The sequence below is a fragment of the Gopherus evgoodei genome, chromosome 1 (genome assembly GCF_007399415.2).
Source record: "Gopherus evgoodei ecotype Sinaloan lineage chromosome 1, rGopEvg1_v1.p, whole genome shotgun sequence".
NCBI lineage: Eukaryota > Metazoa > Chordata > Testudines > Testudinidae > Gopherus > Gopherus evgoodei.
In genome coordinates, this window is record NC_044322.1 from 324,548,555 (window position 1) to 324,567,263 (window position 18,709).

The following is an 18,709-nucleotide window of genomic DNA, read 5'->3' on the forward strand; positions in this document are numbered from 1 at the left end:
TGTGTCTGGCGCCCTCTGGCGGGTGGAGGGGGAGTGATAGCGGCAGGAGGGTTGACCGGCCGCACACGAAATTGCACTATCAAGATGTCGTGAAGCGAGAATGGGGCTTGTTCGGGGCGCTTGAGTGAGCCGGCTCCTGCCAGCCCCAGATGCACTACGTGACGGAGGATCTTGGCCCCCAGCCCCTCTTGACATGCTGTGTAATGGAGGACTCTCATCCTCCAGCACTATGGTCATGCCCACAGCCAGGGCCGTCCTTAGGATTTATGGGGCCCTGCGCAGTATTTTTAAACTGGTGCCCCTATGCCGGATGGCAGCCCAAGCTCACAGCCTGGTGGGGGAGGGGGAGGAGGGACAAAGGATAATGAGATGCCCGGCCGGCCTCATGGTGGCGGAGATTCACAGTTCCCCGCAGAGACTTCCATGCTCTCTCCCTCATGCAGAATGGACATGAAGAAAGTACATAATTAAAAGCACTAAAATTTGGGAATAAAAAATGTCAATCACAGGTCTTTTGATATGCCCTGAAGTTTGTCAGAGATTTATTTGCAAAAACTTCATAGTAAGGGTGAGTCAGCTGTCCTGCTGAATACAACATTACATATAATGGAATACATGATGCAGCTCTTCTTTGTTTTACATTTTCTTCATCAGTATTTCTAAGTTGAATTTATATTTTAAATGTACTCAAATCTTAAGCCAGCATTCCAGATTACTACATATTTAACTCACTGAAACAAAGACGTTCTTTTAAATTAATCAGAGAGGTTTAGTGTGTTCATAACAATGTTCATTGCTTTTAGAAAAAGGGAACAGTAATTTACTTTGTGTGATCTCCATAACAAGAGACATGGTTATGAAATTTCACCAACTTTAAAAAAAATATGTTTCCAAAGATTTTAGGTATAACAAGGATTTTGTCTTACTAAGGTACTGATTTTGCTGGAGGGTTCTTTTAAAACTAGTTTGTTGGATAGTCAGAAGTAAAGAAAGGGAAACTCTTTGTCCAGCTATCTGGAAGGGAAGGACTGTTGTCCCTTTAAGGGCTCTCTTCACTGGGGAGTAGGGAGAGAGGTGGTGAAGGGATGGACAGAAAGGACAGGAAGACTTGGAAGCAATTTTTTTTTAACTATGGTAATTAAAATGTGTATTTTAGATAAGGGAGGTCTTTTGAAGAATTTATTTAAAAAACTATGTCTGAAGATCCATGCATTTAAGGCTAAAGATGATTGTGCATCTAAAACTCTATGCAAGCATTTTTTAGAAATGTGATTTTATAATCTTCACCAGCTCACTAATGAAATATTTTTAAAGCAAATTTTAAACTAAGGCCCTGTAGACCGACATGTTCTGTATAAATATTACATTAATGCACAACTGTTTTTGTCAGTAAAGTCAGAAACTGACAGTATAAAAATTTATTTGGGCATAAGCTTTCGTGGACATCTGATGAAATGGGTTCTAGTCCACAAAAGCTTATGCCCAAATAATTTGTTAGTCTTTGAGGTGACACAAGGACTCGTCCTTGTTTTTGCTGATACAGACTAACAGGACTACCACTCTGAAACCTGTCAGTATATACCTTGGGGTTGGCAAATGCCTGTTAAATGGCTTTATTACCCTTTGAATGTCTCATTAACAGTTTCAATGTTGTGCTAATAGGTCTGGCAGGCTGGAGGTTTTTTCACTTTTAACTACTAGATTCCCTCCCAAGGAAGACTCACCAGGCTAGAGCAGCCATCTGTGGGAGCCTGCAGGAAGGGTCAGAACAGGGATAAGAAAACAAGAGGGTGGACACTAAGACCCAGTGGTGCCCCAAATTTTCAGGGGCAGCTGCCTATGTTGCCTATGCCTAAGGACGGCCCTGCCCACAGCCCCATGAACACACTGCAGGAGAGGGGCTCTCCACTTGCACCCATCTCGGGGGTGCCAGTTACACTGACAGTCTCAGTGCCACCGAGAGAAAAGTGATTTTGTGGTTCTGTAAGCAGCCAGTCCTCTGTCTCCCTGCCACCAGTCACTGGATACCTACTGAAGTACATGTAGTACTGTGTCACCTATCAGAGGGGTAGCTGTGTTAGTCTGGATCCTCTAAAAAGCGACAAAGAGTCCTATGGCACCTTATAGACTAACAGACATATTGGAGCATAAGCTTTCATGGGTGAATACCACTTCGTCGGACGGATGATATCAGATTCACCCATGAAAGCTTATGCTCCAATACATCTAGTACTGTGTTTCCAGGGCTGTCAGCGGTTGATGCTCAGTGGAGGGCTCTTCCCTTGGGCTGCTCCTTGACATGTGCAACTGGAGTCGGGCTGTCCATAATTTATGTAACACATTTTTGGTTATTTTTCAAGACTCACCCTTTGTAACACTGAAACAAACATGGAAAATTAAGGCCCCCCACCCCGCCGCCATCCTCAATGCAAGATGTAATTTTTGGTGGACACCAGAACTGCCTTCCAAGCTTTCTCTGTTGTGAAGACTGAATATATGGAACCAATTCTTGGTCCCATTGAAGTCAATGAGCATTTTTCCACTGACTTCAGTGAGGTCCAAGATTAGCTCTTAGGACCTGATCCAAAGGCCTTTGCAACCAATGAGTGGTTTTCTTTTACCAGGATCAGGCCCTTGATGATGGTAGGGATGTGTGTTTATGGCAGGTGCATTCTCTGTGCAGGATGGGACATTAATAACATTTTATGTCTCTGAAAAGTGTTTTATATGGTTTTTGAAAGCACTTAGTGACACCTACAGTTTGATAGTTATCATATTAGCTAATGAATCAAAGCATTATTTCCATATATTTGGAATACATCAAAATACACTGCTGAGAACATGGAATAGAATTGTTTAAGATTTGCAGTCCAGAATGATACTGCAGGTGTCCCTGCAGCAATTATTTTGATGTAAATAGTGTTGGTAACAAGTTCAAATCAGTTATTTCTGGATTAGATGCCATTATAAACTTGGTTACTAAGGACAGACGAAGAAAAAACAACTAACTTTGCTTCCTCACTTAACTAACTCACTACTCACTTCATCCATTCATTATGCTTCGCTCTATTTTTCATAGTATATCTTAATATAATTTTGCAGTGTTGCCCAACTACATGAAAGATAGTTGCCCTAGCTTCTAGATGGGAGCTGTTTAGTTTAAGAAACTCCAACGGGAAAAACCAGGAATTTCATGTTTTAGCTGCTTCTATGAACTTTTCTATAGTGCAGTAGTGCCTGGGGTCCCTGTTTAGAATGGGGACCCCATTGTGCTTTATACCGTACAAACAGATATGAAGATGGGGCAATGTAGCTATGACAATTTGTCTCAGCCTCAGTTTAAAATCTAATAAAATTAATTTGATCAAAGTGGTTAAAGGAAAGGCAGAGATACTGGAAGCTTGTGGTCCTCATCTCTAATCTGGGGTGAGTTTAGGTACTTGTCCCTCACTCACTACATGGATAATAAAAAAAATGTATAATTAAAAAAAACAGGACGTAACTCATTCTGCATCTGAGCTGTGTTTGTGTTGGTAAATAAATTAAATGCAGAAAAAATCCATTTTGCCACTCACACTGTGGCTGTGGTTTAACTTGCTAGATACTAATGTCCCTGATGGCATTACTCAGAGCTTCTTGGTCAGACTTGTCAACATTGACTATCATGCTGTGTCTCCAGCTTCTGTGTTAAAATGGAAATTATTAAAATCTAGTCAAAGACTAGGACTCGCTATCATGGAATCTGTAAATCTTGGCATCACATCAGGCTCACCACGTCTACAAAAGTTTGAATAGTGAGAGATTGGGAGCTATTTTGTGACATAAAGTGATGTGACAAGATCTGTCACTGTAGAAGACTAAATATTTGTACAACTGCTAAACCTTTCTTGGTTTTATTTCTTTTTAGCTCTATGTATATATGTTACTAAATTTTTTTAATACAGCTAGTGAGTTTAAGTTGGCAGATCATTTATTTTCTTAACGAGAGCTGTTTGAACCAATCAAGGAACAGATTATCTTATTATACCAGTCAGACCTCTTGTTACTTTTGATAAGATTCTAGAGAAGTCATGTGTAATACTTTTCTGTGGGGTGGAGTCTGCTTATGTTACGGTTGTACAAGGTCAGACCTTAATTTAACTCCCAACTACATACTTAATTTTAGAAATACCACAAGACGCACCAGCGTGCAGGGTACTATTCCTGTCTGTTCAAAATACAGGCCCCAGAGTAACAATGACAAGATGATGGGTTGAAAAGGTGAGAATATAATATGTTTTATCTGTATCTTGCCAATTAGCCTAATGGTGAAGTAGATTAAATTTGTGAATAATGTGTAACAGAGTGAATCCAGATTTAAACTGCTATTAAATTACTGTATTGGTGTGAATAAAGTCTTCAGGCTTGGATACCTAAAGGCCTTCCAGTTATAGAGAACAAAGTTAGGACTGCTTAATTTATTTCAAAAATGTGAAATCAGATTAATATGTCTCGCTCGCATAGCACTAAACACCTGCCTGATATGCTTAATAGTAATAAATTATTGACACATCTGTTTCTAAGCAAAGACTCAATTTCCATGATTTGTGAGTATTTCAAATCTTTTGAACTGAAAGAGTGGCTTAAACTGGAACACATTCTTTTCTATGAAAATTGATCCTTCAGGTTTAAGATGCATAAATACTCAAAAATTAAAAAATCTACAGTAATCAGTAGTTTCTTGGGAACTTGTTTTTTTTTCAGGATAAAATAAAAATGAAACAATTCAATCTATTAAAAAAATTCTGGAAAAATATTATTGATCTTATGAAGACTACTATATCTGTGCCTTAACAATAGTATTTTCTAGAAAAAGCAACTACCGTCTCATCTAGCAATGAGCTTGGTCTGAAAAATGAAGAACAAATTTTCCATGGGTGAAGGAAAGGGAATTTGCCGCTGCATCTTTTAACCGCCTCTTTGCTACTTTATATACAAGTAACAAGTATATCAGACAAAATATTCTTCTTGTGCTGCCCAATGTACCAGTGTTCAGCCATATTCCATTGTGATCCTAGTGGAATATTCACACTTCAGCAGATTGTCATCACCTCAGATAGCATCTGACCAGCAGTGATATAGCAAATCAGGTACCCAAAGCATTTATAAACCTCCGTCAATGTCTACCACATGCACTTTGGTGAGTTATTTACTTCATCATACTTGTTCTACCATGTCACAGCCTCTTGGCCACTGTATTAGCTTTTTCCATTTTATTATTAATTATCATCATCATAATCTCATACAGGATAAGTGGTAATGTCTAGAAAGACACTTTGGAGAAAATATATGCCAAAACCACCACTTACCTGACCCCAGATAGGCTGAGTCTGTGCTCCAGCAGAGTTCTGTGATGACTGTGAATTCTGAGAAATCACAGCAGAAGAGAAGTCTATTGTCCAAGCAGGTATTGACCTTGTGGGTCTAGAAAGAAAAACTATATAATTTTATAATAATTTTAAGTCCCTTCTTAGCTTTTCTTTTAGTGCTGGGGTTGGTTTGGGCATGCATCATATTTTTCTGAAGTAAATGGAATTTTTGTAATGTTTTATTAAATTATTTGTATTTCTACAATGTGTGAAAATCCTGATCCTGTCAGGTAGTGAGTGGTCTCAGTTCCATCTGGAGTCAATGGGAGTTGAGGGTACTCAGTACCTTGTGGGATTGAGCGCTACATGAACATCTACCCTGCGTAAATTGTACCAAACCACTGATAGTGTTCTTATTCAAGGTGCTTTCTATCTATGGGCCTGATCCAAAGCCCACTGAAATCAATGAGAGTTTTTCCATTAACTTCAGTGGGCTTTGAATCAGGCTCTAAAGGTATAAGGGAATAGAGATGGTCAGGAATTTTTTGACCAAATGGTTTTTGTAAGAAAATGCCAATCAATCAAAACAAACTTTTCAAGGTAATGTATCAGTTTTGACAAAAGTTTTTTCAGGTCCAGAATGAAATTTCTATATGTGTAAGAGGGGATGGAAGAGAAACCAAGAGACCCCCTCCACCACCATCACCACCACAAGAACAGCCAATAACCAAGGTCACTCACCTGGGGCATAGGAGACCCTGGTTCAAGTCCTTGTTCCAAATCAGGCAGAGTAGTGGGTATACAGCCTGTTCATACAGATTTGATATAGCTAGATTGCTTCATAGGCTGGTGGATTTTCAGAAGTTTCCTGAAGGAGAAGGGAGGGCACTTGACATACAGGAAGCCTACCCATCCGTGGTGGAGTCTATTCCAAGTGTAGGGAAAAGTGTGAAGGAAGGCATAATATTTTATATTACAACCTAGTGTACATATAGCACCACTGAACTGTTCTGGTTGGAAGCCAGAACTGATGAATACCATTTTCTCATAGGACATCTATAGAAACACCTGTGCTAAATAACTACGTGGCTTCATTGTGAAAATTCCACGTGAACTTGCTCTAAAAACTTCTAATTTTTAGCTGTGTATGCGGAGGAGATAAGTTAGCATTGTGTGCTTTGGGATATACTCTATAAATTACTGGTTCAGTACTTTTTAAAGACTCCCTGCCCTGACTGCTTGCAAGGCATAGCTGTCCTTTACATAACAGTGTACATTTGTTGGTTTCTTTGTATCTAGTTGACACATTTCAATGAGGCAAAAGGGATTTTTTTACATGCCATTGAAAGTATAGAAGTAGATGTAAAGATGAGTAGAAAAATAAACCCAGGAGAGAACTTCAAATCAAGAATTCTCCTATATGCCAACCAAGTGTACTTCCAACAGGATAAGATAAAGGCAGAAGTTCAGTCTTAACTTTGAATATTCTTGCTGTTGTGCATTTAAGTCAGGCTGCCAACTTTTAATGCTATTTGAAAATGTCTATGTGATTTAATCTATAATGCATTTACCTTGAGGTGCTCTTCCACATATTGACATATTTATGGATTTCTTAATAAGAGCCTGGGGAAGAGATTTGGAAAATACTCTGTCAGTCACTTTACTTTGTAGGCTTAAAAAAATCCTTTGTACTACCCTCTTTCGAAGTTCAACATTGAATTTCTTCCTCTTTTGCCTAACAAAGCCTGGAAATTGTCAGAAAAAATATTTGTCTACCTTTTTCTTTTGTATGGGATCAAACTCCAAAGGCTTTGGTAAACCTTTTTGCATTGTGAGGAGTTTCACAACTTCTCTGGAATTCTTCTGTTATTAACAGTATGGAAGTGTTTATATTGCATTAGATCCTTCCAAGAATCTTTACAGTCATCCTTGTTTGCACACGGAGTGAATTTAGGGCTTCAGGATTTGACTGATTAAACAGAAATGTTACAAACAGGACCTTTTGTTCCTGGTTAAGCCTGTGCAGTGGTGTGAAGGGCCTTGGAACATGATTCTGTACCCTGCTGACTAGTTCATCAGATATTCAGCTGGTGTGTGAATCTTTTTTTAAATAACTATGTTGAAGCCTGGCTCTGAGACACAAAAGCAGGGGGAGGAGACCATTAGAATATCCCTGACTATTATGAGCTACATAAAGTCTGCTGAGCAGGAAAAAAAAAGATTTATGTGTCCGCAAAAGCTATTTTTTATTTTTGGAAGTTATTGCTGTCAGAGCTGGCGGTCAAAGCAAAAGATGTGTATGTTTACCTTTAAAGGCAATGGGGTTGTGGTGGTGTTTCATTTGCCTTCAGAGAGCCACCCTCATGGGTGACAGCGTTGGCCAAGAGCCTTATGTCTGAGCATTGGGAGAGGTGTGAATTCATGTTCAGTGCTAGCATGATAGTATTGCAAAAGCCTGAAATTGGAGTCCCGCAATGACACTTTTAGTGTCTGAGCCATCTTGACTCTATGCCATTATTGATCAGTGTTTGTTTCCTCGGGTCTATCACAATATGATAAATAGTAAAGCATTTAGGTATGGGCTTGCAGCACTTGTGTCTGAAGTTTTGAAATCAATTTTTAGTTTAGTGCTACAATGCAAAACATCCAGTGCACAGACATCAGGTTAGCACTTCATGTGTGAAGAACTGCTTTAAAAAGTGACCTACAAATCCTTCTAACAAAATTACAGCCGCATTAGCAATATGCTGGATGTGCCGCATGGCAATTCTAGGAAAAGTAGTCAACATAATGCTCATTTAATTTGATTGATTAATTTTTGTGCAGCACTGACAAAAGTAAGGCACTATGAGAGTGCTAATTGGTAGGAGTGGTAGTTTAAGTTCCATAACTTCTAGTCCCTCTTAGCTAAGCCCCACTAATATAAAGACCAAACATGCCCTAAGCAGTTGATGTCAAAAAGAAAAAAAAAAAGATAGAGAATAAGACGGAGACTATCTTATTGCCCTTATATAAATCCATGGTACGCCCACATCTTGAATACTGCATACAGGTGTGGTCTCCTCATCTCAAAAAAGATATACTGGCATTAGAAAAGGTTCAGAGAAGGGCAACTAAAATGATTAGGGGTTAGGAACAGGTCCCATATGAGGATTGATTAAAGAGGCTAGGACTTTTCAGCTTGGAAAAGAGGAAACTAAGGGGGGATATGATAGAGGTATATAAAATCATGAGTGATGTGGAGAAAGTGAATAAGGAAAAGTTATTTACGTGTTCCCATAATATAAGAACTAGGGGTCACTAAATGAAATTAATGGGCAGCAGGTTTAAAACAAATAAAAGGAAGTTCTTATTCACACAGCACACAGTCAACCTGTGGAACTCCTTGCCTGAGGGGTGTGAAGGCTAGGACTATAACAGGATTTAAAAGAGAACTAGATAAATTCATGTAGGTTAAGTCCATTTATGGCTATTAGCCAGGATGAGTAAGGAATAGTGTCCCTAGCCTTTGTTTGTCAGAGGGTGGAGATGGATGGCAGGAGAGAGATCACTTGATCATTGCCTCTTAGGTTCACTCCTTCTGGGGCACCTGGCATTGGCCATTGTCTGTAGTCAGGATATTGGGCTGGATGGACCTTTGGTCTTACTCAGTATGGCTGTTCTTATGGTCTTATGGTCTTATGTCACATCAGTCACAGAGATCTTGATGGAACACAGAGCTGGCCTTTAGAGTTAGGTATTATTTGGTATACTGTTTTATTTTTCAAAGTATTTAATATTTACATTTTGTTCCTTTTAAGATATAAAATACCACATTTTAAACTTTGCAAAACTGAAGAATATAGTAAAAAGGGAATTTATGTGACCCCCTGCAGAAGGATAATTTTGCAATTGTTATTTACTGACAGGGTTTATTATTTGATTTAATATCACTAGCAAAATGCATGCTAAAGGATCAGAGTGAGAGTTGGAGCAGTGCCTGCACTAGACATAAGCAGACTAAGCAATTGTTTAGGGGCCCAAGCATCTCAAGGAGACTCCCCATTAATGATTAGTATGTGTTGTGGGGGATGGGAGGGCCCAAAATATTCCTGCTTAGGGCTCCCAGTGGGCTAGCATCAGCACTAAGCTGGAAAGCTAGATAGGGTGAATTCAAACTTGATTATAGTTAAAAGATGCAGTAGATCCCATTATTGATCCACTCAGACAGCTGACTGCTCCCTCCACACACACTTTGGTAACAGTCACTAAGAGCCTAACCCTGAGAGGTGTCGAACACTGCACTGACTTATGTAAAGGCATTGTGAATGTCTAGGCCCTCTCAGAACTGCAGAAATAATGCAGCAACTTAAAATTCATAGTATAGTTATTCAGACCATCCAGTGATACAGACTGGCAATTCAGGGAATAAAAGGTCGGATGTGCTTCAGGGTGCATCTTGTCTGTGGCACAAATTATGAGGGTTGTGGACAAGGGGTACTGCCCCCCACCCCAAGATGGCCACCTTTTCAAAAGGCAAAAGTGGGATACCTGCAGGAGCCCCGCACCCCTCTGTGGCCCCCACCTTCACCTGAGGTCCCGCCCCCTGCCCCTCCTCTTCCCCCAAGCTCCTGCCCCTTCGCTTCCTGTCAAGGTCCCGCCCCCTGGCCAGGCCAGAACTTGGAGCCCAGGCTGCTGTGGGGAGCCTCAGACCCTCCACCTGCCCTGGGCAGGGGGCTGGGATGCCCAAGAGCAGACCCTGGCCCATGTTCCTGCCCCCCAGACGTGCCACTAAGGGGAAGTGGAGGGTCCAGGGCTCCCCACAACAGCCTGGTGTCTGACAGGTATTTTGAAATAAATGACCAAAAATAACTGAAACTTGTGTGATTATATTGTGTTATTTTGACAAATAAAATATGTAGAATTTTGCAGAATTTGAAAATGTGCTCAGAATTTACAAACAGAATTATGTACAAAAAAAAACCTGAATTCAAAAATAAAACAATGTAAAACTTTAGAGCCTACAACTCCCATCAGTCCTATTTCTTGTTTAGCCGATCGCTCAAACAAACAAGCTTGTTTACATTTGCAGGAGATAATGCTGCCCACTTCTTGTTCACAATGTCACCTGAAAGTGAGAACAGGCGTTCTCATTGCGCTGTTGTAGTCAGCGTCACAAGATATTTACATGCCAGATGTGCTAAAGATCCCTACATCCCTTCATGCTTCAACCACCATTCCAGAGGACATGTGATCATGCTGATGACAGGTTCTGCTCGATAACAATCGAAAACAGGGCGGACCGATGCGTGTTCATTTTCATGATCTGAATCATATGCCACCAGCAGAAGGTTGATTTTCTTTTTTGGTGGTTCAAGTTCTGTAGTTTCCACATCACAGTGTTGCTCTTTTAAGGCATCTGAAAGCATGTGTCACACCTTGTCCTCAGATTTTAGAAGGCACTTCAGGTTCTCAAACCTTGGGTCAAGTGCTGTAGCTATCTTTAGAAATCTCACATTGGTACCCAGGACCGGCGCTAGGGGTTTGAGCGCCCCAGGCGGACGGCAATTTGGGCATCTCGCACTCTGGTCTCGCAGCTCCGGTTGAGCTGCCGCAGTGGTGCCTACGGGCGGTCCGCCGGAGCTGCGTGAGCAGCCAACCGTCCGCAGGAACGACTGTGGCAGCTCCAACAGGAACCACAGACCAGCGGACCCTCCGCAGGCACCACTGTGGCAGCTCCACCGGAGCCGCCTGCCGCCCCCTCCGGCAAAATGGCTCCCACCAATTATTCTGGAGCCCTAGGCAATCGCCTACAACAAAAGTATTGTTAAAATCTGCAACAAAAGTATTCTTAAAATGAACAACATGTGCTGAGTCATCATCCGAGCTTACTGCAACATGAAATATATGGCAGAATGCGAGTAAAATAGAACTGGAGACATACAATTCTCCCCCAAGGAGTTCAATCACAAATTTAATGAATGTATTATTTTTTCGACAAGTGTCATCAGAATGGAAGCATGTCCTCTGGAATGGTGGCTGAAGCATGAAGGGGCATATGAATGTTTAGCATATCTGGCATGTAAATATCACCCAATGCCGGCTACAAAAGTTCCATGCAAATGCCTGTTATCACTTTGTGATGACATTGTAAATAAGAAGTGGGCAGCATTATCTCCTGTAAATATAAACAATCTTGTTGGTCTTAGTGATTGGCTGAACAAGAAGTAGGACTGAGTGGTCTTGTAGGTGCTAAAGGTCTGTATTGTTTTGTTTTTGAGTGCAGTTACCAAACAAAAAAATAATCTACCTTTGTAAGTTGCATTTTCATGATAAAGAGATTGCACTACCGTACCTCTAGGAGGTGAATTGAAAAATACTGTTTCTTTTGGTTATCACTTTTACAGTGCAAATATTTGTAATAAAACTAATAATATAAAATGAGCAGTGTACACTTCGCATTCTGTGTTGTAATTGAAATCAATATTTGAAAATGTAGAGAAACATCCAAAATATTGAATACATTTGAATTCATATTCTATTGTTTAACTGTGTGATTAACATTGTGCTTAATTGTGATTAATTTTTTAATTGCGATCAATTTTTTTGAGTTAATCACTTGGGTTAACTGCAATTAATTGACAGCCCTAATTTAAACTGAAAACAAAGGGGCTTAACTATGATATAGTAGTGTCTACATAGGATGTTACTGTGCTGCAAGCTGATGCGTTCACATTCTGGACTGCTATATAGTGACTTGCCATGAATACAAGCCCTCAAAGTGAAGTATCATTCACCGTGAATAAGAGTGGCAGAATCTGGCTCCTAAGAGTACATTTTTCAATTTTTTTTTTCTTGACAACAGCTCAATCTTTCATATAAGATGATGGAAGGAAATGAGGACTCTATTGAAGACCATCTCACTGCTTATGCAATTCAGCTTAGTATTCAAGAATCAGTTGAAGCCAGTCAACCACCAACTTCCCATTACCATGACAGGTACTTTAGTTAATTCAGAAATCACATACATGTGATGAGAAAATAGCAAATTCTTTCAGTGTTCTCAACAGTTGAAATTAAAAATTTCTTTATGTCATCTAAGCATATTAATTTTAGTTTGGCCATTATCTGTGTTTGTGTTTACTGCCAGGCCCTGTATGAAGACATGACTGCATACAGCAAACCACAATATAACTCTCTTTGTTAGTTACATGCTAGTAAATAATTCTCTCTTTGAAGAAAATGGATGATATTTTGTTTGTACTCTCTGGGTATGTGTGATGGGTTTCCCCTGCCCTCTGGGGTGCTACCTGATGTATTGGGGTACCACTGAGTCCTCCTATTCCACCAACCGGGGCTCCCTTACACTGTCCTGCTGAGCCAGGCCCTCAAGCAGCACACACACAGATAGGGACACACCCAGCTGTAGAAAGACACAGACTGAAATAAGCAGTACGCGGGAGGCTTCAGCTAGGGAATTGCCCAGTACTCAAGTGCACATCCCCTCTGAAGTATAAACCCAAAATTGTATTGTCTTATGCTGCACAGAGAAAGATACAGCATAAGCTCATGAAATCTTCCCCCTCTCTCAACGTGGAGCAAGATATGCACAGCTCCCCTCCCCTCCCCATTATGAATTCTACAAACTTGTTTTAGAAAAAAACAAAAACAAGTTTATTAACTACAGAGAATAGATTTTAAGTGATTATAGAGGATAGCAAACAGATCAAAGCAGATTACCCAGTGAATAAAACAAAAATGCAATATAAGCTTAAAATACTAAAAAACTGGTTATAAGTAGTATTTTCTCACCCTCAATGTTGTTTTAGGTAGTTTGCAGAGGATCTTGCATGCAAGCTGCTCTTGCTTGCAGCTTAAAACTCCAGTTATTTCTTTCACAGGCCAGACACCTTCCCAGCCTTGTCTCAGTCCTTCTCTCCACCTTTGTCTTTGTTTCTCAGATGTTCAAAGCAGTCATCAGTGAAGAACGAATATTGATTATGTCACTCCCTGGCCTCAAAGAGGTTTTACATATGGCAGGAATCCTTTGTATTTTGGTGTGGTTCTCCCCACCCCACCCCGCAGTGGAAAAATACTGGTATTGTATCATTGAGTCCAGTACCACGTAATATGATTACGTGACCCTCCAGTGTCAAAGCAGCCATGATTCAAAGGCTGTTCGTAGCATCTCGGGTAGGTGGGAAATTAGCATCTTCAAAGACCTATTTTTCTCTCTAATGGTCCATTGACTTGTCCCCAGCTAGCCAGCCAGACTGATTGCATTCTGTCTGGTGGGCGTTCCCCAACTGCAAATACTTTTGTAGTACAGGTGTATAGTCAATATTCCTAACTTTAGATACAAAAATGAGACATGCATACAAATAGGATAATCATATTCAGAAAATAATAACCTTTCCAATGATACCTCATGCCTTATCTTGCACAAAACATATAGTTATGCTTTAATCATATTATAACAATATATCTATGAAGAATATGTGGTGTAGTGTCACAGTATGTCTACACTGCAATGTAAGCCCAGGGTTAGTAGAACTCGAGTTAGCAGACCTGAAGTTTGTTAACCTAGTGCTTGAGCATCTCCACTCATTTGTAGCCCCAGGTTAGGAATTGTTGAACTGTGGGTCCCAGCATCTACATTGCATTATGCAGGTCCAAGTCCGACCACCCGTATCCCACACTTCCTAATGCCCTCTCAAAGTGTCACTGCTCTAGCCCTTTGTTTGTGGTGCAAGCATGGGGAAACTGGACTGTCCACCAAACTTGTCTATCCAGAGGACAAAGTCAGTCAGCCATGGGATCGTGGAATACTTCTGGCGGACTCCCAGAGCACAAGTCCAGTAGTGCTGCCTCTACACAGCAAGGCAATAGGGCTTGAACCCTGGGTGACTCAGGCCATGTCTACACTTACCAGGGATTGATGCTGCTATGATTGATGCAGCGGGGGTTGATTTAGTGGGTTTAGTGAAGACCTGCGAAATCAATCACAGAGCACTCTCCAGTTGACTCCAGTACTCCACCAGAATGAGAGGAGTAAGATACATTGTACAGAGTATCTCCCGTTGACGCAGCACGGTGTAGACACCTCTGTAAGTTGACCTAAACTATGTCAACTCCACCTATGTTATTCATGTCGCTGGAGGAGCATAACTTAGGTTAACTTACCCCAGTAGACAAGGCCTGAGGCTCAGACCTTCCACCCCATTGTATTTAACTATCTGATTTCATAGCACTTCCACTCAGAAAATTGAGTTCCTGGGCCCGGGCCCTGGATTAGTGTGGAGTGTGTGTAGATAGAAGGGGGTTTAGGCTTGAGCCTGAGTTCAAACCCTGGTATTACATTACACTGTAGACATACCCTAAGTATTCTATAGTTATAACCACATTTAAAAGGCTTTCTGGGGAGAATTCTACGAGTGTACTGAAAATGGTGTAGCAGCCACGTTCTGTAAAAGAAACTTTATGTCTTGATGGAGCACAGATTTATGCATATGACTAACTTTATGGATGTGAGTAAGTCCCATTGATTTCAGGGTTGTGTCCTTAATGTACATTCAGAATCTAGAGCTTAGAAGCTCAATGCAAAATACATGTCTTATGTTGGAAGAAATGGAAGAGCTCTGTGCAAGGACTATTGGGCATAAGCCCAAATGTGTAGAACATACCTCTGACTCATAGACTCCACCTTATAGCAGAGGTCTTGCAGAGCAGCCTGTGCCGCGTATTGGGAAGAGCCAGAATACAGGAAGACAACTTCTACCTCATGCCTCCATCACATGCCATGGATTTTCTGATGGATAATTGTACAATGACTGCCAACATTTCACCCAATTATAGTAACTCAAGAAATTGTATTTAACTATCTGATTTCATAGCACTTCCACTCAGAAAATTCTCACTGAAGTCAATGGGAATTACCTACACAGAGGAACTGCAGGACTGGACCCTAAAACAGCAAAACTGATAAAACTGTAGTACAGTTTTATTTGTTTTTAAATTGTGAAAAACAAAATTAAGTTTTGCATTAAAGACATGGCTAGTACTTTAAAAATCATTAGTATATATTTGCATAGATTGTTTTCTGTTTGAGCCAACTGCCCTCAGATATGACATGTAGGTAGCATTTCTGTTGTAGATGTTGAGTAAAATTTTCTAAAGTGCCTAAATGATTTAGGAGTCTACAGGTCCCATGGGCATTCAATGAGACTTTGATTTCTAAGTACCCACATCACTTTTGAAAATTGGTCTTCATTTTCTGAGTCATTAAGATGCTTTTGAAAATGTTCCCTGTTAGCTGCTTTTACTGATGCAACAAAACTTGGCTTTAATGGGAGTTGTATGGCAAAAACCCCACCATATGTTTCTGATCACTATAAATTGAAGGACTTTTTGTAAAATGCTGTACAGTATTTGAAAATGAAGACGAAGGCAGACAAGCGTTAACCGCCCAATTCAGTTTATGACTTTGATCCTATAATGGGATCAATGGAACTCTGAGAAAGTAAGAGTCCGCGTGTGGTTTCTATTTCCTGTTGCAAGGTCAGAGCCTGTTTCTTCACTGAAGACTGTCAAACAGTGTCACTATCCATTTTCATCTATGATTTGGCTGATTCCTATTATTATGCTGTTGTACTTGTTGTTATAGTATCTTAGGGTCCTGGCAGCCATTGGCATTTTTACCACTACATGATATAGATCTGCTCTGAACAGGTTTAAATGACATTTTAAAAATATTGGCAACTGTCTATGTACATTGGAATTGTATTATGTTAGCTGCAGATAGAAACTTCAGAAAAAAGGCTAGCATAGACACAACCAAACAGACCTATCACTGGCCTGAGGCAGAGCCTCGGTAACGAGTGGGGGGCATGTAGGGGTCATATGCCACACCCAGATTTGCTGCTTGGCTTGTACTGAGCATGCTCACATGGACTAAGCAGGCTCAGTAACACTGCTGAAGTTGGCTGCCCTCACTCCTACTATTGGCAGGTCCGGGTCATCTTTGGCCTGAAGCCTGGGGTCCAGAGTCTGTTCAAATTCTCATCCTGTATCTAACATTCCTGAGTCCTCTGTCAGGTCACATAGTGAATCAGGATTTGTAACTGAGGTGATATAAACCTAAAGATGAAAACCAATGGAAACAGGTGATTAAAACCACTAAAAATTGTGCTTTAATGTCATGTATCTATATCGTGTATACTTGATATCTTTTGTCATCCTTTCAACAGATTTGTACCACCCAGTGATCAAAATAGGAAACTTATAGCAGCCATAAGACAAGGTATAAATATTGAAATAAAATATTCACTGCGCAAAGCACTGAGCTTGTGCTATTTTTTTTTCAGATATGCACTATTTTTTGTTTCAGGCCAAGTATTTGATCTTCAGAGCTATGTGAAACATAAATATGCTTTGGATGAAGCTGATGAAAGAGGCTGGTTCCCACTTCATGAGGCTGCAGCTCAGCCAATTCAGCAAATACTTGAAATCATTCTGGATGGTAAGTGAGCTCAAGACACCCCACAAGGCTACGAGATTGGAAAGATACAAGACAAAGAGCAATAAATAGACAAACACAAGAACAGAATCAATAACTGCAAAATGTACGAGAAAACCCTTCACTGTTGCATGGCTTGGTCAGTCACATGGGCCAAATTCTCTGCTGGTGTAAATTGGCACAGCTCTGTTGACTTCAGTGAAGCTCCACCTATTTACACTGGCAGAAAGGTTGGTCCGTTTTGAATGACTTTGTTCAGAAAACTACAATTATTCAGAGAAGAGCTGCATGAGCTAATCACTGACTACAGTAATCAACCATGTGGCAGGACTAACTAGTAAGTCAAAGTTTAAAATAGTTGTAAATTCATTTTCATGCAGATATTTATCAACATGGCATTTGTGTTATGTCCTAGATGCTTGTCATTTTAATTTTGTGTTTTGTTTTCTACTTTCTGAACTCTAGCATCTTATAAATCAATGTGGGAATACAAAACATGCGATGGAGAAACACCGTTAACTTTGGCAGCAAAAGCTGGTTTTGTGGAAAATGTAAGAAAATTATTGGAAAAGGGTGTTTGGCCTAATACCACAAACAATAAAGGAGAAACTCCTCTTCTCATTGGTAATTCCTTCCTTTCTATGAATTAAACCAACATGAATAGCAGAGTTTTCAGTGTTCTAAACTATTCTATCCAGTTCCTGCATTCCCCAAAGCCAACCATAACAAGGGGATCTGGGGTCTGCTCCTGCAAACTCTCGTTCATGTGATTAGTCCTTACTCACTTGACTATTCCAACTGGCTAAAATGGCTTAGTTGCTATTCAATTTTTTGAGGGAAAATAAAAATGGATTATGCCGCCACCAAATAATGTTAATTTTGCTTGAGTAAATTTTCAGGGTTAATTGTTGACTTTCTGCTACCTGTGGGTATGTCTACACTGTAATGTAAGCCCAGCATTCGAACTCAAGTTCGAGTCTAACCACCGTTCTGTCTAGACACAAATTGGGCTAACGCAGGGCTCAGACTCAGGGACCCAGGACCCCAGAGGGGTGGAGGGTCTGAGCCTGAGTCAAGCTGTGATTCAGGTTCAAGTCCTGTTACTTTATAATGTAAATATTGCCTCACTGGATTCATGCTCTGGGAGTCTGCAAAAAATATTTCATGATCCCACGAGCCAACTTTCTTTGTCCTCTGGACAGACAAGTTTGGTGAACAGTCAAGTTTTCCCATGCTTGCACCACAAACAAAGAGCTACAGAGGCCACATTTTGAGGGGGTGCTAGGAAGTCTGGGATATGGATGGCAGGATTTAGGCCGACATAATGTAGTGTAGAAACTGAAGCCCCAGATTGGGACACAGGGTTCAATTCCTAACCAGGGTTACAAATGACTACAGGCCCTCAAGCCTTAGGTTAAAAAATCCAGAGTCTGCTAACTCAAATTCTCCTAATCCTGCAGTGTAAACATGAGTCTGATCCCTCACTCTTGAAATCTGTGAGAGCTTTGCTATCGACTGAAGTGGGTGTAGGAAGAGACCCTGCATGATGTTATAGGGGCATGTTTCAGAAGTGGTCATGTTAGGTTTCTTCCCACTGTAATTAATTTATGTCCTTAGAGTTATAAACATCAGACAAAGGTAGGTGAAAATAATGAAAGAAATAGAATCTTAAATTGAACTAATATAATTTGGACTAAGAAAATACAAGCAACACAGTTATAAAAACGAGTTGATCTATACGCTAAATGGAAGGAATACCTTTGTACATTCAGGAAAAGTACTTCAAAATAACTTTAAGTAATTAGGAGTGTGATGGTTTGGGACACAGAGACCCCCTTGGGTCTGCCACCTGATATGCTGAGACTAC

The 18,709-nt window shown here is 40.4% G+C and overlaps 1 protein-coding gene across 14 annotated transcripts in view; it reads left to right on the plus strand.

Moving 5' to 3' along the window:
- ASB15 (ankyrin repeat and SOCS box containing 15) overlaps positions 1-18,709 on the plus strand; it is a 49,530-nt gene that overhangs the window by 1,429 nt on the left and 29,392 nt on the right. For 3 of the 14 annotated variants that reach the window (XR_003998532.1, XM_030549144.1, XM_030549154.1), the window contains exons 2-5: positions 12,193-12,326; positions 16,574-16,626; positions 16,714-16,845; positions 17,308-17,466. Coding sequence is in view for 13 of the 14 variants with exons in the window: in XM_030549144.1 (XP_030405004.1) it covers positions 12,193-12,326; positions 16,574-16,626; positions 16,714-16,845; positions 17,308-17,466 (478 nt within the window). In the remaining variant the exon portion in view is untranslated. The other 11 variants (XM_030549150.1, XM_030549149.1, XM_030549148.1 and 8 more) reach the window with 10 other exon arrangements.